Source organism: Hydractinia symbiolongicarpus, chromosome 10 (assembly GCF_029227915.1).
Source record: "Hydractinia symbiolongicarpus strain clone_291-10 chromosome 10, HSymV2.1, whole genome shotgun sequence".
Classification (NCBI taxonomy): domain Eukaryota; kingdom Metazoa; phylum Cnidaria; class Hydrozoa; order Anthoathecata; family Hydractiniidae; genus Hydractinia; species Hydractinia symbiolongicarpus.
In genome coordinates, this window is record NC_079884.1 from 12,076,641 (window position 1) to 12,104,611 (window position 27,971).

The 27,971-nt window shown below is 31.0% G+C and overlaps 3 protein-coding genes across 6 annotated transcripts; 1 reads left to right on the top strand and 2 right to left on the bottom strand.

Moving 5' to 3' along the window:
• Positions 1-227: 227 nt before the first annotated feature.
• LOC130612129 (KICSTOR subunit 2-like) lies at positions 228-14,822 on the bottom strand. 2 transcript variants are annotated; one of them, XM_057433419.1, is made up of 2 exons: positions 14,350-14,822; positions 228-1,990 (listed from the first exon to the last, which is right to left on the bottom strand). In XM_057433419.1, the coding sequence occupies exon 2, from the start codon at positions 1,978-1,980 to the stop codon at positions 595-597; it is 1,386 nt and encodes a 461-aa protein (XP_057289402.1). In that variant the 5' UTR covers positions 1,981-1,990; positions 14,350-14,822; the 3' UTR covers positions 228-594. The 2 variants fall into 2 exon arrangements, with proteins under 2 accessions (XP_057289402.1, XP_057289401.1); XM_057433418.1 differs by lacking the exon at positions 14,350-14,822 and adding an exon at positions 13,032-13,087.
• Positions 2,530-7,449, bottom strand: LOC130612131 (Na(+)/H(+) antiporter NhaA-like). Its single transcript, XM_057433421.1, has one exon. It carries the CDS (start codon positions 6,869-6,871, stop codon positions 5,957-5,959), a length of 915 nt encoding a protein of 304 aa, XP_057289404.1. The 5' UTR covers positions 6,872-7,449; the 3' UTR covers positions 2,530-5,956.
• LOC130612127 (ras-specific guanine nucleotide-releasing factor RalGPS2-like) lies at positions 10,454-27,890 on the top strand. Of its 3 annotated transcripts, XM_057433417.1 has the most exons (22): positions 10,454-10,572; positions 11,728-11,778; positions 19,428-19,514; positions 19,756-19,842; positions 20,328-20,378; positions 20,473-20,556; positions 21,028-21,117; positions 21,300-21,392; positions 22,170-22,237; positions 22,481-22,536; positions 22,685-22,764; positions 22,899-22,947; positions 23,202-23,292; positions 23,917-23,999; positions 24,152-24,347; positions 24,465-24,506; positions 24,834-24,937; positions 25,335-25,398; positions 25,897-26,011; positions 26,221-26,319; positions 26,550-26,741; positions 27,317-27,890. In XM_057433417.1, exons 3-22 carry the CDS (start codon positions 19,440-19,442, stop codon positions 27,368-27,370), a joined length of 1,773 nt encoding a protein of 590 aa, XP_057289400.1. In that variant the 5' UTR covers positions 10,454-10,572; positions 11,728-11,778; positions 19,428-19,439; the 3' UTR covers positions 27,371-27,890. The 3 variants fall into 3 exon arrangements, with proteins under 3 accessions (XP_057289400.1, XP_057289398.1, XP_057289399.1); XM_057433415.1 differs by lacking the exons at positions 10,454-10,572; positions 11,728-11,778 and adding an exon at positions 16,467-16,695; XM_057433416.1 differs by lacking the exons at positions 10,454-10,572; positions 11,728-11,778; positions 20,328-20,378 and adding an exon at positions 16,467-16,695.
• Positions 27,891-27,971: the final 81 nt, after the last annotated feature.

A 27,971-nucleotide genomic window follows, 5' to 3' on the forward strand; every position in this document is an offset into this window, starting at 1 on the left:
TAGCCACTATAGTTTCTGAGTTTTTAAATTCGTCCTATAACAGCCTGGATTCAACTCTAAAGCACAGTTTTTTAACTCTAGTTTGAAATTATTTTATACATTGATAAATTATGTGCAAACAAGCAAGTAAAGAAAACAGTCAAAACAAAGTTTGTATACACAAAGTTGTGGAATCCTACATCAAACATAAGAAACAAAGTTAACGAATATCACATACTATTTCAAGATTTTATGGAACTAATATAATTCGATAACAGTAAAACATTATGGCATATAAACAATTTTTGGATTTGTATGTCAGAAGTGTTTAACAACAGTAATTTGTTATATAAATGTTTTTTTGTGTTTTTCTCTTAAATACATATATAAAAATATAAATTCATCCATCTAGCAACTTTTGGAAATATGTCACAGACTATTTTTTTTTATGTAAACACATTACCACACATGAAATCATCTATCAAAAACAAATACTACAACTACTGTCTTCTTTCATTAAGAAAAGTAGAAAAACAACCATTTAAAAGAACCATTATGGAATACTTTATACTATTCTTACATGAAGTTGAAACTTCTACCAGTTTATCAAGGGCTTTAAAACGTTTTTGCCTGTCCTGGACGTAACATGTGGTAAAGTTTATCGTGATTTAATGATGATCGAATGTCAACAAGAAAATTTTGAATATAATTATCCCGTTCTTTCCTCTTCACACTGTATATTAAAACTAATGTCATCCTGACGTCCACTTTAATCAGGAAATAAGAACTTTCTAGTTTCTGATCATAAAAATAAACAATTTTATCAGTAACATTCAAAGCTTGTCTCTGATCGTTTATGATTGATATAACATTTGGCCAGTGTTCCTTCGGTCGAATATCTGGAATATTCATAACACTGGGATACGAATTCATTCCAGTCGGTTTTTCACATATAGTACTCCGCAAATGATACCCATGCCCCTTAAATGTATTTTTCTTTGTTGTTGTGTCTAATACTAGTGACATACTTAGCACATCCGTTTTTCTTTGAAAGTTTAAAAACTTACTAATAAAGTCAATGCTTGTTTTAGACAGTGACGCTTTTATATCAGCTGCTGGTGCTTGAGCACTCAGTGAAGTAAAAAAATAAAATGAGAATTTTGACAACAGACTTGAATACATCGAAATCAACCACTGATATAAAAATGGTGTCATCTCAGTTTGTTTTTTGTTGGAACGACTGAAAAGAGATTTGTAAGAAAATGTTGATAAGAGCTGTTCTTTTACTGAAGTAGAGGGTGATAGCGAACTCCATGCACTTAATTTTGCTTGGCATTCTCGTAACAATAAAAGAGAATCAAGAAAATCCCATTCTGCTAAATGATTCTCAATTTTAAAAATGTTACTCACAATATCAACTTCATAAGAAAAACTTGTCTTTAAAGGATCAAGTATAGGGTGATGAAATGCTTTTAAAAACTCCATGCTAATATTTGTAATGGACTGAATAATTTCCTGAATATTTTGAGCATGGTTCCATCCACTTTTAGCCATAAATTCGTAAAAATCTATCATTTTAAGCCGTGCAGATGTAAATTGTATAATTTGCTTGGATAACTCCACAGTCAATGCTTCTACACCATGTGGAGTACTTTTAGAATGCAACTTTGGACTATCAAACACGACTTCTTGCTTTGTGAGTTCTGCTGACAAGTTTGTATATAAAGGTCTGATAGTTTGTTTGAATAATTTCTTCTCAATAAAAGCCATGGTAAAATAGTTCTTCTCAGCATGTGCAAATGTAAGCAAAGCATTTAACAATGCATTCCAATTAGAACCTGCTTCTGGTTTAAACATCTCTCGTTCCTTTTCCACAAACTCTTGAGCACGATCAAATTGAAATTGTGCAATGGTATAACAAAACGTTTCTAAAAACGCTCTTTCTCTTGGGATGGGTTTTAGATTTTTTTCTGCAGTATCTTCGTTGCCCACTACATCCATTTTAGTTTTTCTAGTAAAACAATAAAGACAAAAATACATTTTTATGCTTCTGTTGCAAGTTTAAAAGTTAAAAGCCACTGAAATAAAAATAAAGTACACAATGTTGTAAAAAAGAAATTCTTCTTTTATTAGAGCTATATGTATCCTTGCATAATGTACACTTTTTTTAATTGTACATTACTTTCATTGACAACTTTTGACACTTACCTTATATAAAATAAATTAAAATATATTGAAATGATATATAAAAAATATTTTTTTATCCTTTCAAGGTTGATAAAAAAAGATTCATCTAATTTTTAAAACTATTAAAAAATATACACTAGGGTAAATCACTTGGTATTAAGAATAGAGTGACTACCATGGCAGTCTTGTATCTTCCACTTTCAGCATCTTCTGAGAAAGAAGAAGATAAAAAGGGGAGCTCAGGCGTAACTTGGAACTTAGCAGTTAATACAGATGTAAATTCAGAAGGAGACTAACAAACATGGTAAAAAGGTTATTTGTGGATGTTGAATTGCTTCCAGACAACAGAACATAAGTTACATGTGTATTTTGGATATCTGCCTGTTAGCTACTAAAGAATAAAATGTTACAAATATCTTATCTTTACACAAAAAAATAGTTTACATTAAAGAATGTAAATAATGTGACTCTAAAAACAAGCAAAAAAATCCAGAAAATTCCATGAGACATGTGTACTCACACGCGCACTAAAGCTTGTTGCTTGCGTAAAGTCAGAAATTTGTTTTTTTAGGACGTAGTTAAGTTACCTCCTAGTCCAAGCACCAATCAAGTAACCTTAATAAAATGACTAAATGGCTACAGTCTGTTTAAAAATTCAATACAAAAAAAAATTCTGAACATGCACACTCGTAACTTCTTTCATAAAACAACATTTTCTGTTTGTTCAAAGTAAAAATATTCTTTTTAAATCAGAATTCGTTAAACAAGTCAAAAAAATGGTGTCCACATGCTTAATTTAGAAACTACAGAAACTGTGTTAATCAATCAAAGTTATTTAGCACAACTTCAATCAAGAAACTGTACTGAAGGTAGCGGTATGGTAAATATTTAATTTTTTTCACTTATTTTTTTTTCGCTGTTACAAAAGCCTTCCACTTCAATTTCTTTGTTCTGGCAATCAAATACTTTTGTGTACAAAATAAGTTATGACTCACAGTTACTAAAATAAATCTGACATTCAGTATTGAGAATGAATGACCTGTTTTATGCAATATTTAAGGTTTGAGAAAGAAGCATGATGAAAAGCACCGGAAAAGATGTTGAAACTTATAAACATCTGGTCATTTTTTATTAAATTAAAGTTTGTTTTTGTTATTCTGAAAATGCCTTCAAAATTGTCAAATTACTGAAAAAACAGGAAAATACACAACAAAAATTTAAATCAAAGAAAGTGTTGGATGAGGTTTTAGTTACTATTTTAGGTTACCACTTGGTACATTGGTAGATTAATTAAAACGTTGTGCTGCTGTTGTGTTGAACTCAGGTTGAAGTTACAAGGATTATCAGGTTGGGCGTTTATTTCACGTTTGGCAAAAGAAACAAAATGTGCTAAAATTATTGAATAAGGGATCTTCGTATGATCAAAATAATGTGTTGTGAGAACAAGAGATCCAAGCTAATTGTGAAAAGGAAAACAACTCTTCTGCCAATCAAAACAAAAATTAGAAATTGAATGAAATTGAAAGAAATTGAATTTAACTGATCTGACGAAGAAAAAAAATCAGAAAGCGAAATTGAGGTTATGGATGATGAACAATTTTCCAAGGCTGTTCAACACTGGCTGATGTCAATCGAAGCTAATACAATGTTGTGGGGGGTGACATGTGCCTTGGTGAATTAGAGCTTCGTAAACAGAAATCTTTCAGTGGGAGTCGGTACAGAATTTCATTACATATTATGAGCTTCTCCAAGGGCATCCTTTGGTAATGAAACTATTTCATTCTTGGTGGATGAGCAAAAGTGTTAAATTTAACACTTTTTTAATTACCCTTGTGTTTTCCATCTCCTTGACCTTTTTAAAACACTCTTTAATGGTATTTTTACTGAAAAAATTACAATAAACTAATAAATTTTTACTAAACGAAAATTATTAAAATGTCATAATGATACTTATTGTTTCAATTAGATTAATGTACTATTTTGTAACTATATAATTGGAAACTATATAATTGGAAAATGTACAAAGAATCGAAAAGAAAATCCAAAAATTTAGAATAAATCATTCAAGTGCTTTCCTCTCCGGTAAAAAAAATGCTCTTGACAACGTATAGCAAAGAAAAATTACAGATCTTTTAGTGAAATTCTAGCTTACACAGATTCAAATACTATATTTGAAGAAAAAGTTATGAAAAGTTTAAGGGAACATTTAAAAAGGTTAAATTTAGCAAAAAGATATTTAGAGAGTTTCAGAGACTATTAATTTAACTATTTAGGTAACAGCTTGAAGATAAAAATTTCTGTTAATGGCTTGGGAACCAACTAAATATCAGGCCACCTAAATTTATCAAATATCTGAGCAATTGGAACGATAATGAGTTTAGAGACAGGAAAGGCCAGAATGTCAAGATTCACAGCTTGTCTGTGATACTTGGGTACAAAATAGTATATGCTCTACGAATGGTCAGAATGGTTGTAATATGGTGTCTATACCAAAAACAAAATATCATGAACAATTTAAAAAGATTACAAAGATGTATTGATTGAAAAAAAAAGTATGCATGTACGTGTTTCATTTGCATTAAACAGAAGAATTGCTACAACATTGTGCCCTGTTAAGATTATTACGTCAGAGGTTGAATGCAGTTTATCTCATAAGCATAAGCATAAAAACCATCAAAGAAGACTTGTCACAAATAAGTAACAAAATTGGGTCTGTTAAGAGAGGTGTGCTAATCAAAGTCAAGACCTTGGTAATCAAGATAACAGTCATTAAATTACAGGGACTCACATGGAGAAGAAAAAAATATGCAACCAGCTAATGGAAATGGTGGTTTGAGTTTCGTTAAACTACTTACGTCGACCATAAACATGAATGAAGATATGGACTGTCAGATACCCCAATTTAATGAAACCTGTGTTCCTCCTCCTCCAATTAACCAAATTCACGCCAAAAGTCAACGGAAAGGAAAAAACAAATGTGCAACATTTATCAATAATGAAATGGTTAGTCTGTACAGCAAGGAAGAGCTTTTAAATGGAAGAATATGTGGAGGAAATCGAAAGTACAAGGACTCCCTCCAAGAAAAAGGCCCCTTATCACCTGGAAGAATAACCATAATTTCAACCGCCAGAAAAAGTCATTGTGATGACTTTGAAGATATCAAAAAAATTACAGAAGTTGCAAATTCAAAATGTCGTCAAGTTCGACAATCTTAAAGAAAAAAAAATTGTTGGTATATAGCATTTTTTTCTTGTGTCTTATTCCCAATACTTCACAAAAACAAACAGCCTTTCACCAAAGTTTTGTTCACAATGATATATTTCCGCACAATAAACATTTGATCTTTCACAAGCTTCAAACAGCATTAATATTTAATTTGTTTTCGAAACCTTGGCATAGGGGAGGATTTTTTTCATTAATTGCATATGAAGGCTTTTGAATGTTAAAATAATGTTTATAATATAATAAATGAACTACGAATTTTGTAGATGACCCCTAATTTTATAAAAACTGATACCAATGTCCAAAAATCATCAAAATATGGTCTGATAATTATAAACTTATCCTAAACATAGATCAAACTTTTACAGAGTTTATCTTAATTTTTAAGAAATTTTTTTTCTCTTCAAAAAGCATAATCACAGTGTTTTTTTGAAGAAGATTGTAACAAACTTTAAATGCATATTGAAAATGTATATATGTGAGTGATTTTTTGTTATCATGGAATTCCCTGTCATAATTAAAAAAGTTTTCCTCACAATTACTTTACAAAGAGGTAAATTCCTTAATTTACATAAACTTTAATTTATGATCAACAGAAAAAATATCAAAAGGAGAGTAATCAACTCCAAATAATGATGAAAATTTTCCCTTTTGAAGAGGATTTACCCTCACAACATTAACTTTAGTTCCAAATTTTTCGTGAATATATTTATCAACAGTATTTATCCCATCAGCTAGCCCCAACTCCACTGCTTTCTGACCAATAAATATATCACCATTAAATAGTGTTTCTTCTGGTCCATTCAGCTTGTTATGTCGACTTTCTTTCACGTAATCTGCAAAATTTTTGTGAATATGCTTTAAAATTCCTTTCATCATCGCAATGTCGTTTTCTTTTTCAGGAGAAAAAGGATCAAGGATTGATTTGTTTTCTCCAGATACATAAATTCTTCGCTCTATGCCATAACGTTTAATAAATTCATGAAAACCAAATCCCTGAAATACTGCCCCAAGGCTACCAACAGCAGAGTTTTTCGTAATGTAAATTTCGCTTCCTGCACATGCCATCCAATAGCCACCAGACAATGCCAAGTCATGAACAAAAGAAATAACATTAACGTTTTTTTCTTTCCCTAGATTATTAATTTTATTTGAAATTAATTCTGATTGCGAAGGTGAACCACCTGGACTGTTTATGATTAAGCAAACAGCTTTTAACTTGTTTATATTAAATGCCTTCTCGATACAACCCTCTAAAGACTCAATGTTTAACTTCCCATCTCTACCAAATTTCTGTTTACCAAAACTTGGTTGAATAGTTCCCTCTAGATTAATGACCGCAACATTGGGTTGATATCTTTTTGTAATAAATGTTGGCGGAAATTTCGCATTTTTGTGTTCTGCCGTGCTTAATTTAGCATTCATCACATGACTAGTTTTAAAACTAGACACCAGTAATGTCCTGCATCTCAATGTTAACATGACTTTGAACCTAAAAGTTAATTACAATTTGTATTTTTAGTTCAATTTTATGCCTCCCAAAATTAAAAAAAAAATAATATTAAAAATGACAATGCATTTACAACAACATTACAATTAAAACACTTCAAGATTTATCTGTATCAACAAGTCATATTAAACATTATCAATTGCTTTATGATTCGCGATTTCTGATTTGAATGTACCTCAGAGTCTCATTCATACATAACTTGTGTTGAAAATCTTTTAAGAAGGTGGTGCAAACAAACATTTACATCAAAGGACGAAATATAAAAAGCCCAGAAAATCACAAAAACCCACAGTTAGTGGATTGTTTTCACTGGGGGCCACTAAAACAAAAAAGAAACAAAAAATGATAAACCTTGGACTGCCTCAGCTCAATCAAACATAGCATATAACATATTTTATAATCTGTGAAAAATTAAAAGAAAGTTGACTTCTATTACAGGTCACTTGGTCTGGAAGACTATTTCACACTTTTGCAGCTCACAACGGGAAGGCTTTTTCTCAACAGGAAGCCTTTTTTGCCAAATTCTGTGTTGACCAAGGAAAGTGTGAACCTGTTTTTTGAAGCTTGTTTGGTGATTGTGGCCATTTTTTTGACAAAAGGAAGTTTGAGTGCATATAATCAGGAGCAATGTGATTGAAACTAATATATATGGCATTGCTTTTGATGAGTAAATTATTCAGTGAATATTCCCTCTCTCCCCAAAAAGGTACAGACACATTTTATTCATTTTCTGGTTTCCCAATCTACCTCAGGTTGCACAAGCCCAATGCGGAGGAGCAGTAGTTAAAATATGGCATGACAAGTGCATTATTTAAATAGTTTTTGAAACATTTTTTAGGGTGGCCAGCATCATAGCATTTGTAGCAAATGCTGGCTATGTTACTTTACAGGTGAAATTATAAGTTTAGACCAATATCCTTGAAAAAATACTATAGTTTTACAGCTAGGCTAGGAGTTGCCTCTCCTCTCTCTCCTTTACTTATCCATAATAGCTGCATGGTTATAATATTTTAGCATTTATAAAAAACAAAACAGATAAAATATGGATAAAACTATAAAATAATCAAATGTATAGCTGTCTAGCTTACTGACTGCACACCATCTCAGAGCTGAAATATTTCTTCCAACTGAGGCTACCATTTTATCTTTATAAAAGATAAAATCCAGACCATAAAAACTGTTCTTCTAGGGTCCGACTGAGGGTTCATGTCTCGCGCGTGTCCGCAAGAAAAATTAGTTCCTGTACCTTTAGGCCATACTCATTTAATCCCCTTTTTATGTATATGCCTGGGTCAAAGTTGAAAACAAGCGATACAATATAATAGTTTCCGAGACATAACTATCTTTGTAAGTCCTTGTAAAGTTCGTACGAAGGAATTAATTAATTTTAAAGTGTGATTTTGAATTGGACATATACTGACAATAAACGCACTTCAATAACTGCGACTTTTTGTTTTTCAGTCTAACAATAATTTCGGTGTGGCAATTCTTTTGTAAAAAACATAAGTTTTTAGGGGGGTTAGTATGCGCAGTATAATCAGGTTTAAAGGAACAAACGATATTTAGCGTGTATTTTTGCTTATCAAGCTTCCCTTGGCTAACCGACCGTTTAACCTCGTCCCCAGGGCTCTTTTTTTCCTGACAATTTTTACCCTGGGACGAGGCTGCTGATTGTCCTCAATCAGGTTTAAATCTCCTGCGATATACACGATTGTTTTCCTGCCCACATCACCCGGGATATGAATTTCTTTCTTCGTGCACACTCGCCCGTATGTATGAGCAACTCAGTGGATTTGATTAAGCAAAGAAAACACAATACGCCCACGTTTATGAAATCGGCCTCACATTCAGTTGCCTCTTTCACATTCGAAGTAATATTAAACAATGCTTAAATTATACAGTTGTCGTCTCTTTTTATGTCTGGACATAAAACGTCCGGATATAAAATGCAACCGACAACAACCGCTGGGAGCGTTGATCATTGAGTTTCCAGTAGATGTCTTATTGGTTTTTAACGAATATATGTTATGTTTTTTTTAAAAAAAATATGTGATGTAGCTAAAAAATGTACGAGAATGCTACCGTCTTAGGCTAAAAAAATGCCCTGAGGTACGAGATTGCACATGACAGCTTTTAACCAACTCTCTCCCAGGGCGTCTTGTTTGTCACTAACGCTGAACATCTCTGATAAAAAAAGAAACAACAGGCACTGAGATCGAATTTCTTCTTCTGTTTTCCTTTTTCGTGACAAGCTTTACCGCTTTGTTACTCAAAATAGTAAATTAGCATGCATAATTAAATTCGTGGGAATATCATCAAGCGAATTTCTATAAAGTAAAGTTGGCGTACGTTTAATTATGTATACAAATTCAATTTTCTGATCAGTCAAGGGAAAAAAAGTTGTTTGAGTTGAGCGCACCCTCATCCCCAGGGCTTTTGGCATTCTTGATATGAAGAAAAGCCGCCATATTTAAAAAGGCAAATAACCCTCGTCCCCAGGACGAGGGTGAGTTAAGCGGACAAATCAGCGTCTTATAGCCAATTAACAACCTCCCCAGGATCTTGTCGCCCCTGAGCAATTTATTATTACAGAGCGGCTTTTTCGCCACTATCAAATTAATCAAGAGGGTAAAATAACATAGGAACGTGTTGGATAGCCATTCATAGAAGCTTTTTTAAGCAACACGTGGATCAAATACTTAAAAAAAGAAACAACTAGTAAACAACAGCCCAGCCCCGAAATGAGTAAATAAAAAATGAAGAGAAAAACAACCAACCAATATTTTCGGAAAAAAACGTTATAATAAAGTTCTCAGAGAATAGGCAACAAGTCACAATTACAGTTAAGCCTGTAAATAAGTCATTATAAGCTTTTTCCGTCGTGATCCTTTTTTTTAAAAAAAATTCCTTAAATATGTCCTTTTAATGACTTTGACCGTTCCGTAATAACAGGTCAGGGGCAATAAGACCCTAGGGATGAGGTTATCCTGTGCGCTACCTGAATGAGATTTTCCACTGACCCAAAGTCCCGCAACGATAACAGATAGACATTAGCTCCCAACTTAACAGATTTTCCCATTAAAAAAAACGAACACGGCGGAAGTGATGTTACAGGGTTTGGCAACTTCGACAAGGATCGCATCCCTGTTAGTGTCAACAACAGTTGACACTAACAGAGATGCGTCGTGATTTAAACTTAACGAACGGCACAATCCGTTAAGCCATAAAATAAATGACTTACCAATGTCACATGCAAAAGCATTTCTGTAGTAGGTAAGAATTATTTAAGAAGGATTAGAAGAATATAGTTAAAATTTAATTGCAGTTCCTCTTGGATTTTATGTTACCAAAAAATCTTTAATCTTCATTAATAGCCATTTTCCTGCTTTTTTTAACTACACAAAGTACGCGCGTGCCTGTTGTTTTTAAAATGAAACAAAACTATACCGCAATTCTTTAAGGGGTTCATAGTTCTGTACCAGGGGAGCACAGGTCTTTAAAAATCGTATGAATTGATTTGACCTGCGAAAAAATATTTTTGAAACTCTGTTTTCGTAATGGAATTTTTCATTACCCGAGACATCACGCAGACACATGGAAGTGGTGCACTATATGATGTGTAAACAAACAGAACTGACTGATTGGTGTTAGCTTGACCCAAAGCCTCCTGTTTGTACGTTTGTATTCGTTTAAAATTATCATTTTTCCTACAATCGAATACAATAAACATAAAATAGAATAAATATGCATTAATTATATTAATTAAATATGCTCTTTTATTTTTATAATTCTCTTTTCACTTTTGGTGCAGACGAGAGACAGTCCAAGAATTGCAAATTTAAAAAAGGGTTTACATTGTTTAGCTATATTAATATAGATGAGATCTGATATTGCAAATAAGTATTTTTTGCTTTCTTATTAACAGTTTTCTCCAATATTTTACAGCATGAAATTCGTTTAGCTATCAATTCTCCATTATTTGCATTATAAGATTTTAGAAAAAAGTTGTGGCAAATAGCTGGCTAAATAATTAGCTGCTCACACAGCTTATAAAAATGTCAATAAGACCACATAAATTTTGTGTTTTGTTCTTTGAAATAATTTGCTGCCTGGCTAAATATTTTTCTAAGTTTTATAGCTACAGTCAGATGTTGTATATATAAAACTTCTACTAATTTCACTTTTGTAACAAGACAGTAATGATATAGGATAATTATACATGCAGCAGAGAATTAGCTGCTCACACAGCTTATATTCTATTAGTAGTCTTTTTTACTTTTCCTGATTTTCTTTAATAGCGACGATCCAACAGGCACCTCAGTTCTATAGTATGTTCTGTTTCAATAAAAAAAAAAACAAGACAAAGAAGAAACCTACATAGGGAAGATATTGTACTTACTTTGAATACTTTGAAGTAGATTTTGTGAGATCTTCACGCATCCAACTCGGATTGCGTATTATATGTGCAAATAGATAGACAACAGCAAATAAATGTGCATGTCCCTATGCTATATAATTAAATTTGATTTACCAATTTGATCTTTATATTTAAAGTGATCAATGGGTTATATACTTTCAAACACCCAAGAGATTTATCTTTTTCTCATATGACCTTGCCTAAAAGTGAAATTTGTCATGCTTTTTCTTTTTTTAATTTCTGAAATGTGATTTCTAAGAAAGATTACTTGCTACGTTAGGCACCTAATATGATGCTGCCTGCAGTATATATACAGTTAAAACCCATAGATATTCGTTTTGCATGTATTAGTTTTAGTGTGATTGTGTTACTATGATATAAGATCTACTAGTATAAAAATGTGTTATTTAGAAACAAAATGCATCAAGCAAAACAAAGTTTCAAGTGATGTCCTACTGAAAGGTGAGTTTTTTTGTATTTCTTTTTCTTTTAATGCATGGCTTACATCACACTCATTTCTTCTGGTTTAGTGTTTATTTTTAATGCAGTTATTACAAATATTTTAGTGTACTTAAAAGCATTAAGGTTGTTGTTCTGACCAGCACAATATTCTTGTATATATACTTTAATTTTAACATTTTTTAATATTTTTACCAGGAATTAATAATTAAGTCCTGGGCACTAGGTTGTGAAATACCTGTCAATTAAACCTCAAAATGATACCTGCTATTATTGCTCTATTACCAGAATCAAATCATATCAATGTGCTCAATGTCATCTCATTGGAAAGATATAAATAGATTAGAATTATGTTCAACATAAAAGAAAGATGATCTCCAGAATTGTGTTTCAGAGAGAGCTCGTAATATTAGCACTGGAAAAGCAAAAGCAATAGAAAGTTTAAGCAATTTTACAGTGTGAAAAAAATTAAATCACGTAGTTGAAGCAAGATTACGTAGATATAGGATCGCACATATTAATGTACGCATATTATCCCGTTGGTACTATTTTCTTTTTTGAATGTATAAACTTTAAATTTCACAATAAATGACAGAAAATATAAAACCTGCACCACAATATAACCCGCACCAACAGTGGAAGTTGTAAAAATCAACTTATAACCCGCAGGTTATATACTGGAAAATTCGGTAAGAGTTTGACTGTAAAAATCCGAGCTTATTCTCAACAGAAAGTGACATGTGGGATTCCTACCAGGAGAATGTGTCTGTGCGTTTTAGAACCTTTGAGGGATCACAAAAATTATTAATAAATAACCTTAAAAAAGGCAAGGGAACCTTGAAATTGTAAAAAAAAAAATCACTAATAGTCAGGTTAAGGCAAATAATTATTTAAAGATGGCCCTTGTACATTTTTTATTATTGATTCATAAACATATGGCTAAAATTTAATTAACATTTTTTTTCTTTTTAAATTGTTATATTATTTTGAATGCATTTTTGAAAACACAAGAGGATAAATACAATGTCTTTAAAAGCATTTAGTGATGATGGCAAAAATTGTTTTAAATTTTTAAACCACTTATTAATATTGGTTATATTATGTAGAAACACATTTTTTATACTATGTTTCCCTAGAGTTTTCATATTTCACATTCCTAAATCATGATTAGTTAATTTGCTAATCATATCTTTAGTGTAGTTTTTAGCAAGCTCCGGTTTTTGTTTAAAAAACATTGAGGAATAAAAATTACTTACTTTAAATAATCACTTTGCCTTCTGTTATAATATGCATGCATTTCTAATATTCAATTGTTTAACATCATCGTCATTTTCAATGTATGAATTTTTATCTTTATCAAACATTTTTCACAACACATGATTTCACACAAAAAAATCATTAACGTTGTTAATGATTTTTTTCTAAAGAAAGTTTGAAAGAAGGTCTTTCATCATTTGCTGCTTTATATAAATGCGTGTGAGAAGTTACTCATCAATAAATGTTAGTAATTGCAATGTAGTTCTCTTGGGTTCTTTGTAAATTTGTAAACATTGTTAGATAGAGAAGGAGTATTATTTTGATCTTACCTAGTGGATATAATGCATATTGCTGCCACAAGGAATCAGTGAACATTGCATCAATTAGGCAAATGGATTGGATTGAGATAATAAATCAATTGTAATGGATCAGGTAGTAATAAGTTGGGTCAATTTAAAATAGGGGAGTGTACTGTATTTACGCTCAGAAGACTGTTGTGATTAGAATGTAAAGGTTTGCTTAATTTATAATCGCTACTTTGTAACTCTTGTTTTACTATTCTGGAATTCTTCAATGAAGAAATTTCATTTTCTGAGAAATAAATATGAGAATTTGTATTTGTGTGCATTGCTGCTGATAGCTTCTAAAATGGTGGTTAACTTATTCCACACCATGTGTTGTAGATTCATGCTTTAAGATCATGGATACATTAAAATTTTAATGTTAGTATGTTTTAAACAGCTTAGTAAAGAAGAACAGAAAAAGGATTTATTTTGTTGACTTTTGACTTTAAGTTAAATAATTTGTGTTTTTTTTTAATTTAAAATGTTTGTTTGCAGGAGGTTATAAGGACAGACTTGATACAGAGGAAGTTGAGTTTAGATCTAACACAGTCTAGATCAGATTGGAAAAGGGTCATTAATATACCCCGTCCAACCCATGCTAGCATGGAAAATGGACGTTAAGCCGAGAATGATGATGATGATGTTTGTTAAATACAATTCTGAGTAGTTGTCCTTGAAAAATGTTGCTCTTGTTGCTGCTCCAATACCAAACAGGAAAGCTGCTTATCTCATAAAATTAAAATAAACTCAGCAAAAATTGAAGATGTAGTTGGCTTCAGTTAGTTCCATGCGTGTTTACATATAAATTTTTCCCAACATTCATTATAAATTGTGTTTCGTGCATCATCTTGTAATGAAATTCTTTTTAGATTTAAGAATTTTTTATGTTGTGATTTTTTAAATTTTATTTAGAACTTTTCTCACATTAGTTCTTATATCATACAGCAAGTTTTTATTATAAATGAAAGGTTACCTTCCACTTTTCTTTGGTTAGAATTACCTCTGTTAAACCAACAACACCATTTTCTGACTCAAAAATACTTTCCAAGACATTTCATATATGCCCAGATGTTTTACTACAATGAAAACAAGTGCACCATCAGTTCTTTATTTTAACACAAAAATCATTCTTCCCTACCAACATCTGTTATGTGTTATGGTGTGAAAATATTAAAGTTTAATAAAGTGTAAGATTATCTTTATACTTACTTGTGCTCAAAAGCAGTTTGGATTATCATGTTTTTTGCAAAGAATTTTTGTTAAGCTTCTCTCAAAAGTGTAATTGGAGATGTATTGTGACCAATTGTTTTTGTTAAAAAGTGGAAAAATGAAAAAGAAAACATTATAAATTTCTAGTGGTAATTGGAGATTATGTTTTGATACAAGAGTATTTTATGTGATGTTTCGTTCAGAAGTCATATACTCATTGGTTTATTCCAGTTTTTGTGTTTTTATTCTACATGAATTGAGATGCTATTTTATGTGAATTTTCCATCTCGAATATGTTGGTATGTTATTTTAAAGTCTTTTTTCAAAAAAGTAAAACACAAGTAACCTATAAAACATACAGTGAGGTTTTTTATTTGGATTAAAGTTTCATATGAGATATCCATATTGACAGGTATGAGAATAATAGCGTAGAATTGTTTATTCTGATTAAAGTTTAATACCTTTGACATTCTTTAAAATTATATGACCAGGTTTCAGAGGTATATCTTAACTCAACCAGAGACAAGTTGCTGACACTATCTAATTAATTTTTTATAACTGTCAGACTTATTATAAGCTTTCAGTTTCATTTCAGTTAATTAGATCACCATTGTTGCTAATGGTAACCAACTTTAGTGAAACGAAAGCATGGCAGCTTGTAATTAATGTACAAACTTCATTTTAAAAATTTCCCTAGGAAAACAAGGACATGTATTTTTACTTGTGTTAAAGAAAAGTGTTAAATGAATTTTGCTTTAAAGACTGAGCTTTATTTTAACATAGATTATGTATTGTAATTAGCAAGCTTTTGTTTACTTAACATATGGTCTTTACTCAACTACTATTTGTAGCAAGAATTAATAGTCCTATTAATGTCCTGGGTAAGTAAGCTTATAAACATATCACCTCTGTCTAGTTATTTTTTTATCGGTCATGACTCTTTTAGATTAAATTTTTATATAGTATGAGCAGAACAAAAAAATTACAAAGTGATAATTGGATCCTTCTGTTTGTCCAGAGTTTTATTTGAAATATATTGTAAACCAATAGATTGAATACAATAAGTTGTTTGCTCTTATTTTTAGAGCTTTCAATATTTTAATCCAGCCAAGGTTAAGATTTTTGATAGTTTTTTGTGCAAAATATATACTTTGCTTACAAAAAAATGATTATTTGAAGATAAAGGTAGTAAATAAATGTTAACAGAAATTATCAAGAAAAATTTAAACCAAATTTTTTTACACTTCGTGATATTGTAAGAAAATCTTTTCGTGATATTGTAAGAAAATCTTTTGGAATGATATACAGTTACAAATTAGGTTCCGTGAGAATGCGTTCATTTCAAAACAATTTTGAAATTTTATCTCTTATTTGACAGATATCCTTTGTAGTGTTATTTTCATCATTACATCTTGGTAACTATGAGTAACTATAATAATCTACTTATTTCTACCAAGAGTTATACTTAGTTGAAGGTAGTCAGAGAAGGTAAGGAGAACCTGATGTTGAGTCAACCTAAGAATATGTTTATCAATGTAAGATCATTTTGATGTTTGTGTTACTATTTCGTATTTTGTAAGTTGAATCCAGAAATTGTTTGTTGTGACGGAGGTTTGCCATTCTGCTTTAGAAGCTATGTCTTCTTCACTCATATTTGCCAGAAAAAAATTTGTTTGAAAGTACAGCTCTTTGTTAGCATGTAGAATTTTCATGCCCTGCACGTTTTACATCTCATATATTCCATGAATGCATTCCTAAGATATTTGTTTGTTTTGTTATGATTGTTTGCTTGGTATTAATCCTACTGACAGAAACTGAAAAGGGTATGTCAATAAAGAGTAAAAAATATACATAACGTTTACTTACTGATTTTATAAACAGAAAAATAGAATTTACGTATGAAGTTTAAAACATTTAAAAAGTTGTGAAGAAAGGTGCATTAACTATGGATGGTATAGGTGTTTTAATAAAATCCAGTGGTCGTAGAAGTTTTAATGAATATGATCACATTTCATTCCCGCCACAAAGACTTAGACGTAAAACATGGTGCGGATTTAGTAACGAAACCGACCGTTGCTTTTTTAAAATCGTAGAAGTAAATGACGAACAGGTAAGAATTCTTTTTTTAATTTGTTTATTTTAAATTGTTTTTCTGTCTCTCTGTTACTGAAAAATATTGGTACATTGGAAACTTTATACATGTGTTATAAAAAAATTCATTTGTTGGAGTGTTGTATTTGCAAATCAAAAAATTTGCAAATCTTACACTTTAGGTTATTTAAAACCTTTATATGTTTAGTTTAAAAAGATAACATTTTAAACATGAGAAAATTATTCAATCTGCTAAATTTCTTACATGGCAGACCCTTCAGCAAGCAAATACAAAATCTTTTAGCTATATTATGAGTTGTCAGGGTAGGTTTCCAGGTGTAAATATGTTTATGTTAGGATTTAATTCCTGTATCTCTTGATTTGTTTTTATTGATTAGCTTCTTTGTTTATATTTGTTTATTCATCAGTTGTTAACAGGACATCTTGTCATGCAATGATAATTAGTCTTTATCTATTTTGCCATCAAGTCAAAAATGGAACGAAACTTTTCCAAAAAAGACAAGAGGCTGTTCTAAAAAAAATTGCTGCCTAAGACACAAAAATGCTAACGTACAAAACAGTTAAAAATTACACTGATATTATATAAATTCATAATGATTTCTACAGACAGCTTTTTCATTTCTTGAACACGATAGTTTGGTAGGCCATGTTTCGTGAGATCCTTCAAAAGTTTTGATTTTGCATTGAGAACAACATCGTGCATTCCTGTAGGTAGAAAATGTAAACAACAGACCATAGAGGTTTAATACTCCATTTAAAAAACAAAATATTCCACTAAAATTTTTTTAAGAAAGAGAAGAGGTAGTTTAAAAGTCTTCAGGACCTTGTAAGTTTAAAAATTTATATGCATTTCAACAGCTATTTTACCACATGCTTTTATACTTACAAAAATATAAAAATTCGCAAACTTTGGGAAGCATTGGTAATTGATCTATGACCCTTAAACCTTATGTTCATAAAAATTAAATTGATGAAAGGATAAAACTATTCCTGTTGCTTTTATTATTAATACTATGTATAGTTACTACAATTTAATACTCCTTCCTTTTAGATTTCATTTTAATGACTTAAAAATCTATTCAACTTGAATAATTCACTCGCACCAGCTTCTAATTACGACTTCATGGTGAATGAAGTCATAGGCATCCTCATTAATAATTATATTAACTGTAATTACTTAAACCTCATGATTAATTAGAACAAAGTTAATCGTTTTGCTTCCAAACCATTAAAACAATGTCATATACTTGTTGCATGAACCATTGATAAATAATTTTTACATCAATATTAGTAGGTATACACATGATTTCACAGTTTGTTTAGCCTTCATTTTCTGTTTTTTATTTTTTTTCTAATTATTACATCCATTTACATGTTGCGTTGAGACAATCAGGGATTTCAATCACAATCACAAATTATTTAATTGAAAAAAAATTTCATTATGTTGAGTTTCTGTTTCAAAATTCGATCAGCGAACCTAATTCATTCACGTTTTTTCACTCAAAATTCACATTTGATGTTTTTAATTGTATTACAGCATAGTTCACACTGTTTTTATAGCCAGTTACTTGTACTTGTTAATCGTTTTGTCAGACACAACCATGTGTCACAAGTGTCTGCAGTTATTTTGAAGTTTTATTTAGGTTGAAATAAGTCTTATTTAACTTCAAAACAATCAACTGAGAAATTTTCTATATCAGGAAATGTTTTAAAAAGAAATCTCAATTTCCTCTACGACAATTCCCAAAGCAGTTTTTGACCTTTAGTTTATTATATAAACTATGTCATTATAATTCTATAATCCTAAAGATTTAGGCCTCTTTGTTTTTTTAGTCTTTTCAAATTAAAGTTATTTTAAATAACATATGCAGACAATAACAAAATATTTTTCAGTAACAAAACTATGGCTGCCATTCCTATTATGAATGGTAAAAATATCCTTCTGGAGAATTAAAAAATTGTTGCTATGCCAACTAATTGGATTTGTTGTTGTTTCTAGCTGAATATTGATTATAGTGGCTGTTATAATTTCATAGTAAACATTGACTTTGTGTGTATTGGATCAACTAGATAGCTAGATTACTAGCGTGGTATTATATAAATTGTTTATAGATTAATAAAAAAAAAGATCTTAGTTTCATATGTCATTAATGTTAATGAAGTTTTACCTTATTTACCAATCTAGTTTATTGCAATGTAGTATTTTTCTCAAGGTTACATTGGGTTTGTAATAAACACATCTTCTTTTATGATTGAAGTAGTGAATAAAATGAAGTCAAGTGAACTTGACTGGAAGGTTTATATAAAGTGGTTTCATATCAATGTCTTTAAGTGGAGTGTATTTAGCATACAGTTCTTCCTTTTGGTACATTGAACAATATAATGTGCTTGGTTTGTGTTGTTTTGTGTTGTGTTATATGTTTTTTGTTGATGTTGTTCTTGTTGTTGTTGTTTTCACTGTTGTTGTATGTGATGCTGGTAGTTTTTACATCTTGCAATTTTGTTATTGTTGTTGTTTTTTATTGTATATAGTTGAATTTTAAGTGTTGTTGTTGGTGTATGTGGCGGTGTTGTTGTTGTTTGTTGTATATGGCTGTGTTTTCGGTGCATTGTTTGTTGTATGTGGTGGTGTTTTTAGTGTGTTGTTATTTTTGTTGTATGTGGTAGTATTTTCGATTTGTTGTCGTTGTTACTGATTTCATATACTGTATTTACATTTTTGTTTTTTAGTGCAGTCAAGTAATGAACAAAAATCATAGTTCATTAATCGCCACAAATCCTGCTGTTGTAAAGGACCTGGAACTGAATTTTGGTGATGTGAGTCAACTTAAATTGTATATTTAACAAACATAAAAGTGTGAAAAACATAGGATTTCTATTAAAATCAACTTTAAAACGTTATATTTATGTTGACACCAAGTACTTTTTCACTGACATTTTTATTTGACATCTCAATGCTATGTTTTTATTTAAATGTTAGTGTTTTGCATTAGATAGAAGCACTGGCTGTATAATTATTTTCAGGGAGATTTAGATAAATTTAAATTCATTAATTTAGAATAAGTGTGTAGAAAGTCTACAGCAATCAAAAGAATTCGATGCAGTTGTCTTTGACGTATTGAAAGTTCAACCAGAAGATGTTGCTGTATGTATGTCTTTTTAAGGAAAATTTAAGATTGCAAAATATGTTGAAATTATAGTATAGAGTTTTAAAAGCTGTTTAACAACAAATTTTATTTTATAACGAAGTTCACCATAAATTTAACTGATGTATATTATTAAGGTTTAAAGCAATTTTTGCATAACCAATATGAAATTATAATTTATATATACTTAAATCTTAAAATCTGTCAACAGGGATGTCTTAAAAAAGGTTTTTTCAAACAACGTTTATAATTCTCTCACATAACATTATTGTTCTTTGCCACTTTGGAATACCTTTAATTTCTCTTATGGTTGCATTGTATCATGGTATATTTAACTTAACTGTGTCTGTATTTCAAGAGGTTTTTAGATAAGTTTGACATAGTAACATTTTATTTTTTTGTCAATTTTATTAATAATAAGTAGAAAGTGAAACTGGTCCTTCATATTGTATGAGAATGTTCTTTGAGGTTCTTGTTTTTACAGAATCAATTAACTCTCATTGACTTGCCGTTATTCCAAAGTATTGGACCAGAGGTAGTAAATCTTTGCGTAACATAGTTTCGTTGATATTTCTATTTGCAAGGAAAGATGCACGTATTACAACTATATCAATTGATCAATTTTTTAGGAATTAACAAGCTGTTGCTGGACGAGTAAAAAGAAATATGAAATATGTCCAAACGTTGTAAATTTCACGAAAAGGTTTAATCAGGTAAGTGGATGTCTGGTTTGGCAAGGTTTACGTGTCGTTTACAAATATAAAGCACTTTAAAGGTCAATACTCTCAGACTTAACCAATTATAGAAAGACCAGGGTCTCTAAAACTCCCAAGAATCTATATTAAATCTATTTAAAAGCCGTGGGTTTTGTAATAGAGAGCGCAATATAATCACATCTATAGCCATAGTAATAACTCGTCCAAGTAAATTTCATTACTTCATGTTAACAGGCAGGCAAGGATGCAAAAAATTACAATGCAGGAAATATGTATGACCCTGCCATCATGTTATTTTTTACAAAGTTCACTTTGTTAGCTACCATGTTAGCCACTGTACCATGTTAGCTACTGTACCATGTTAGCTCCTGTACCAAGTAAGCTAATCTACCGTGTTAGCCACTGCAATGCTAACTGCCTCAATGCATAGTGAATCTATCCATATACTGACGAGTTATCTTTATTTAGGTTAGCTATTGGGTGACAAGAGAAGTTTTAAATTCCAATACAGCGAAAAATAGAGCAGAAAAATTAATTTATTTAATAAAAGTAGCCAAAGTAAGAAAACGTTTTTTCTCTAGTTAATGAGATTGTGTGTTAATAAATTAAAAGACAAACTTTTCTTTGTACTGTTCTTTACTGACTTTCTTATAACAAACTACTTTAAGTGTGTGCGTTGTTTTGTATGTGTCATGTGAATTACTGTTTAAAGTCTTAATTGCATTCTTTCTTTTTTATAGAAACTGTTTGATCTTAATAACCTAAATTCTTTAAAAGCAGTTGTATCTGGATTGCAAAGTGCACCAATATATAGATTAACAAAAACATGGAATGTAAGTTATGATAAGAATAAAAATCTATAAAAATGTCCTAAGAAAATTTCAATCCAAATGTCTTGTTGTTTCTGAAGGCAGGGGAGCAGTTCCAAACAAAGAATTTCTGAATGATACATTTTCTGGCTATCAAGCAAAAAAAAACAAAAAATTTAAAAAAAAAGAAGAAGAAATTTGAAGAAAATCATAACCACCAGCAATTAGGAAAGCCATTTTTATCAAAGTAGCATGCACTCCAAAGTTTATTTGTCAATGTTCACACCCGACTTAAAGCATAGGTTATTCGGTCATATTCAAAATGTTAAACGTTACCAATTTTTTCTGATATTTGCACGTCCAATGTCCTGTATTTTCAGCTCTTTCCAGTCCATGGTGCAAATTGTTACATGATGACCACAATGCCTTTTTAATGTTGTTTACTTGGCCGCACTGCCCCTGCTGCAGTAGAGCTTTTGTAACCTTCCAGCTGCAGGGTACTGGCCAAGTGATACCCTTTGGTCATTTTAAGACATCAATTATTTTTGCGATCTTGGAAAATAAAAAAAGTTTGAGTTAAAGAGAAGGGGCACTTTTGCCTAGAAATTTAACAAAAAAAATGATTTTTTTTTGCAGAAATTTAATTTTTTTCGAGTTTTACAGAAAATTTTTCGTGAGAATTTAATTTTACAAGTTTAAGGATAATTCGCGAATTCATTGTAAGAATGGCTTCACTTGATACCTTTTGTGTTTGACAAAGATGTGTAACCTTTCTACGTGTCTACTGTGTCTTGTATTTAGTTAATTCCTAAACGAGATAAAGAAAAACTGGAAAAACTGAATGAATTAGTAGCAGAAGATAATAACAGGTAAGTTAAATTTTTTTAATGTTTGCCAACGATTTCAAAACTTGTGATGAGTACATCGATGAAAATTTCTTTTTCTATGTCTTCTTTAAGTTAAAAGTTTCTGTTGTTTCTAATGTGTAAAATGTTGGCAACCTTTATGATCTGAGAATAATTATTTGAGCAACAAATTTATTCAGTCTTGTTTAGTAGATAACCTCACCATTTTTTATTTTCTTTTACGAACCTCATTATTTTTGTATTTAGAATAAAATTTCGTGAATATATACAAACAGTGAAATTACCATGCATACCTTACTTAGGTAGGACACTGTATTTTTCGCAGTTACATGTTTTTGCTTTGATATATTGATGTGATGCCAAAAGACATTCCTATGACAGGTTCCATTTGACATTGGATAACTCGAAGACAGTGCTTTTCATTGCTTTATTTTGTTATTTCATTTTTAGGTATGTATTTAACAGACCTGACGTATATAAATACTATACATCCCTTAACAGGAGGTCTTGATGTTGCTAGAACGAATAAGGTTTGTTTGTTTCTGTTTGTTTGTGTGTTTGTTTGTAAAGTATTTTTTAGATAAAATTTGAATGTCAACTTAATTTTAGGTTCTTAATACCTGTGACAAAAATACCCTAATGAAATATTGTTATTGTTATATAGATGAACGAAATCTTGAGAATCATAGCTGACTTCCAGCAATCAACATATGGTGAGTAGTAGTGGTGTGATATATTATATTTAGTTGATGTCAACGCTTCCTTATTTTTCCAGCGAGAACTGTAGAGGCTGTATTACAATGCTTAAAACTCTCACAAATAGGCAATTAGGCACATAAATTTGCAGGGACACAATTCTAATTTCAGAAAAATGATATAATAGAAGAATTTAGTATGTTACAAAACTGTCCAAATGATACATGACTGGACAAAGTGTTTAAATGTGCCTTTTACTACTAACATTTAGATCTGAAAAGCCAAAAATATATACAGGAATATTTAAATTCCATCAAATATATCGATGAACTTCAAAAGTTTATGGAAGATGAAAATTACAAGTAAGATTCTTGAGAACAATATTTTGTTTTTAGCTATAGTGTAAAGTAAACTTACTCGGATGAAATTCAATGTTTCTTCAGAGTCCGAAAGTTCTGGAAAATTTATTCATTTTCTGGATCGGTTCGTAAAATTCAGGAAATTGTACTGTTATTAGGTGTAAATTTTTGTGCGATAAGTTTTCTGACACTATCATTTTGTCAATTTTTGTTGTCGTTCTATTGTGGAAAGAGAGGAAAAATTATTAATAATCTGGTTGAACTTCAATGTTGTTAGGTGTAAACTTTTGAATGATCACTTCTCTGTGAGCTTCATGTTGTCAGACTGTCTATAGTATCAGTATGGTATCATATTTTTAGAGTACAGAGATACAGCATGTATTTCTATGATTCTTAGTTTGATGGCAAACTATATTTTCCATAAAAATAACTAATTTTACCAATAAAACATAATTTTAAATGTACTGGAAAGTTTAGGAAAATAAGAAAAAATTTGGAATATGGTCAATTTTGTAGGCTAAAAATCAGGGAGAGTCAAGGAATTTAAAAGCAATTTCTTCGTTCTTCGTAGAAAGGTATTTTCTTTTGGTATATTTCTTTTGTACTTATCAATCGTGTTATTTTTAGACTATCTCAGAAAATAGAACCAAGCACGGCCACTCTAAGAGAGTCAAAAGACCTAGGAAGGAGACGACGTGAAATATTTTCTGGTATATAGTCCTTATTTTGTAGATGTGGATGAATTCTGTGTACTATTTTTAAAAATAGAGAAAGCTTTATTTTTTCAACAAACGAAATATAATGCTCCACAAATTTTGTCTCTAAAGATAGCTTACTTACACACGTGTTCATCCTTTTCTAGAATCAGATGAAACGTATCGTCTTCACCCTAAAGCACCGTTAGCAAAATCCAATAGTTTAAGAGACAAACCAAAATCATCTAACTTGACTGTTAAGTCATCCAGTTTGAACCTTCCTAACACGCCGTTTCGTTCACCTTCGCCCGATAAAAAAGTATTTACACCTGGACATAGGAAAGTGAAAAGTCTAGGAAGCAAGTAAGAACAGTTTTGTTTGTTGGATGTGCGAAATTATTGCAATGCTGTGTATCTTTCTTTTGTTGTGATTTAAGTATTTTTTATTATATTTTCAATGAGCCAAACTTTTTTTTTTAGCCAACAGTTGTTAGCATCACTTTCGGCACTAAACACGTTAAAGTAAGTATCTTCTTCGATCGTAAAATTTTGAATGAATCGTAAAATTGTCCTGGCTTAAAAAAAGGTCATTTTTCTAACCACATAATAAAAATATTTTAGAGTTAACATAAAAAGAATTTCTTTGTCTTCAATATTTGTAAACATTATGGTTTGGTAAACTCGTTTCCTGAATCATTAAAAAGGCGCGGGAATTTTGATTGATAGCAACTTTTAGTGGTGTAATGGCGAGTTTCCACTTGAACAAAATTAGCGAATTATATTCGTTTGGTGGAAACGGGGCTTAAATTTATGGATGGTTTTCATTTGAGCTTCTTACATTGTTTATAGTTTACCTGGTAGTCAAAGCAGTAGCGTATCGAATTCAGGTGGTTCCCGTTATAACTTGATGGATGACACGTTGCTGGAAGATCAAAGCAATGGCGACATTCACGGTGACTTTGGATTTCTATATCTTGTATTGTTTACTACGATTAAAGTATACATCGTATATTTATAGCTAGGGTCTTTAATTGAAAGATATATAATGAGTAAATAATATCTAATTAAGGAATTAGAGAAAACAAATAAAACCGAATAAGTAAAATAATAAAGTACAAAAATATCGCTGAGTATGACTTCCTGTTTTATTCAATCTTCCCTTGCTCTTGCTCAGATTCCCCTAATGCAAATTGACATTTATGTGAGAGTGACAAAGTGACAAATTTTGTATATGTGAGAGTGTAATGTCACATTTTGTATATGTGAGAGTGTAATGTCACATTTTGTATATGTGAGAGTGTAATGGTAACTTTGTGATGTGAGAGTGTAATGACAAATTTCTTTTAATAGCAAGCACAAGTTATGAATCTGGCTTGGATCAGGATCAACCAGAAACTCATCCTATTATACAAAAGTAAGGTTGTGGGTGTTGTGTTTGTTCACATTTTCTATTTATCTTGGTTTCATTCCTGCATTTTCTAGTCTAATACAAATTAACAAATCTCGGCAAAATTGTGACATTTTTTTTGTCCGTGTCTATCAGGAAGACTGGTAAAAATAATTATATTTTCATGTCAGCAAAAAAACTTTTTTTTGCACCGCTGGTATAATCACTGACTCGCAACTTGTTCCGAGGTGCCTAAATTGTCCTCTCAAATGCCAATCTTCTGCAAAGGATTCTTCTCCCCTGTGTTAGTCATGAGACCGGGGTTCCCTTTCGCTTTTGTTGCTTGTAAGCTTGACCTGTGAGTGCATTTAGGTTATTTCAGAGGTCTTTATTTCAGTCACGATTGTCTGTTCTATGTTATTCTTTAGTCATTACGCAGTATTATAGAATTATAGAATATTCTACAAATTGTCTTATACTTTTTTTTATTTTTTTTATAAAAATTTTTTCTATTTTTATTTTCAGCTTCGAACCTCCGGCAATAGGTTGTGAGCTTTCACCGTGTTTACCTGATACATATTTCAAACTGCAAGGCTTCTTAAAGCGAAAGACTTGTTTAAAAAATGGATACAAACCAAAGGTATGTTTACTATTTTAAAGCATTTAATTTTAATGAATATTCCACATCATTATGTCTAAGCTTGAAGGAGAGTTTTGTTTTATTTGACAAATCTCCATTTTCAGCTTGTGTTAAGGAAAACCTTAAAAAGAACAAAATATTTTATGGTTTTATTCGTTGAAAACCACGTGTTTTCCCCAGTTAAAACACGAATGATATTTTTCTTTCAGGTCACCAGTTGGCAACGATATTGGGTGGGAATAACCTGTTCTTGTCTTATTTATTTTCTTCCAAGATATCGAGCCTTTGGAGGCCACGAAAGAACGCATGTGAGTACATAAATTGCTCGTTTATCCAGTTTTTGCGGATGTTACTTGAAGTGGAAAATTTTTGCATAGAATAAATTACGAGTTTTCAGTAGATTCGCAAAATTAGATTTATGTTAAACTTTATGTTTTGAAAGTTTGGAAAAATCCACGCATTGATAAAAAATATTTCTTTTTCGATTTCCTTTCGATTATTCTACTGATCCTTTACAATCATTGCTTCTACTTTATAGTTTCGACAAGATCCTCACAAAATTTTACCGTTGCATGGCTGCACTGTGTTCGTTAGTGATATACATTCAGATTCGTTTCGTTTAACTGAGGACAGGGGAAGTAACGTGTATCAATTCCGTGCTGGCACTCAAGCGAATGCAAAACTGTGGTGCAAATATATCGCAGAAGCTTCTGATGACAAAAAATTAACGGTAAGTGTTTACTAGACAGAATGTTATTGTCAGGCATTCCAAACCTTCTCTCACTTAACCTAATTGTACAGGCGGGAGGAGGCGGGAGGGGGCGGGAGGGGGCGAGTGGTTATAAATTGTCCTGAAATTTGCCGTTTTTCCTTTCCTACAAATATTACCAAGAATACTCGCCTTTTATAAAAAACACGAAGCGAATAAATAAGAAAGAAAGTAATACTGTCTGTGGTTAGAAAAATCGGGGAAATGTCATAAAAAATTAACGAAAAAGTATTTAACAGAACTCCTTTTGCATAACTAACAATGTTAACTCGTGCAAGGGGAATGTATTGGCGATAAAATATCCTACTCCAAGGTCCTTGCTGACTCCCAGCTTGCTCAAAACCCTGAGAAAAGCATTAGGAAGAAGTCTAGGATAAGGTTTTCTTTTGTAAGGCTTAACATAATAGAGGCTCGAAGGAAATTGTATAAAGTCAAGTCACTCGCTTTAAAACAGTTACAGTTCTTCTGTCACCATAGACAACTAAGTTTTTTTAAAGGGTGTTTCATTTCACAATTTCTTGTTTTTCTATTTGCAGCCGGCAAACTTAATCACGTTCGATGAATCAGATGATGACAACACGCGATTATGACAAAAAATATGGCTGAGGACTAACTCGACAAGAATTTGCAAGTAAAATTTATTTAAATACTGGTAGTTTCGTTTTATTGAAGACGATGTTGTAAATCTCACAAAAGTGGTAACTTCTTTCCCTTTCAATCAGTTTCCATCGTATTCCAGTCGTGTTCCAGTGTTTTTTTGTTTTGAAAAAAAAAAGTTTTATTTGACTTTATAAATTATAATTTATCTACTATTTTATATGTCTGTTAACAAGAGTTATTATATACGAAGCTTTCTTACGGCTGTAAGCCTTCTTCTATGTTTTTGAAGTACATATTTTCATGCGGACGTGTAAATCATGCTTTAATATCGTCGTTAGCACGTGAACACACGTCAGTGTTTTTTTAATGAACGATAATATTTTAAGGGGTTAAAATTTCCAGCAAAATTTTTTTGTAAATATTTTTTTTGTCAGAATTTAAGAATAGAAAACTGTTTATAAATTGTACAAAATGTGTAAAGAAAATATATATTGTCATTATTTAATAAAATCTGCATTTTGTTTCTTTACAACCTCGTCCCCAGGGCTTGTTAGGCTTTTTATAATTGGACGGCCAAAAAGCCTAACAAGC

Coding starts and splice junctions, on each gene's coding strand:
- LOC130612129 (XM_057433418.1), bottom strand. CDS start 13,072: ATGCATGCATATTATAACAGAAGGCAAAGTGATTATTTAAA. Junction 1,991..13,031: donor AGGCAAAGTGATTATTTAAA/GTAAGTAATTTT, acceptor TTGTTTTACTAG/AAAAACTAAAATGGATGTAG.
- LOC130612131 (XM_057433421.1), bottom strand. CDS start 6,871: ATGTTAACATTGAGATGCAGGACATTACTGGTGTCTAGTTTTAAAACT.
- LOC130612127 (XM_057433415.1), top strand. CDS start 16,531: ATGGATGGTATAGGTGTTTTAATAAAATCCAGTGGTCGTAGAAGTTTT. Junction 19,515..19,755: donor TGGAACTGAATTTTGGTGAT/GTGAGTCAACTT, acceptor TCATTAATTTAG/AATAAGTGTGTAGAAAGTCT. Junction 22,537..22,684: donor ACCATGCATACCTTACTTAG/GTAGGACACTGT, acceptor TTTCATTTTTAG/GTATGTATTTAACAGACCTG.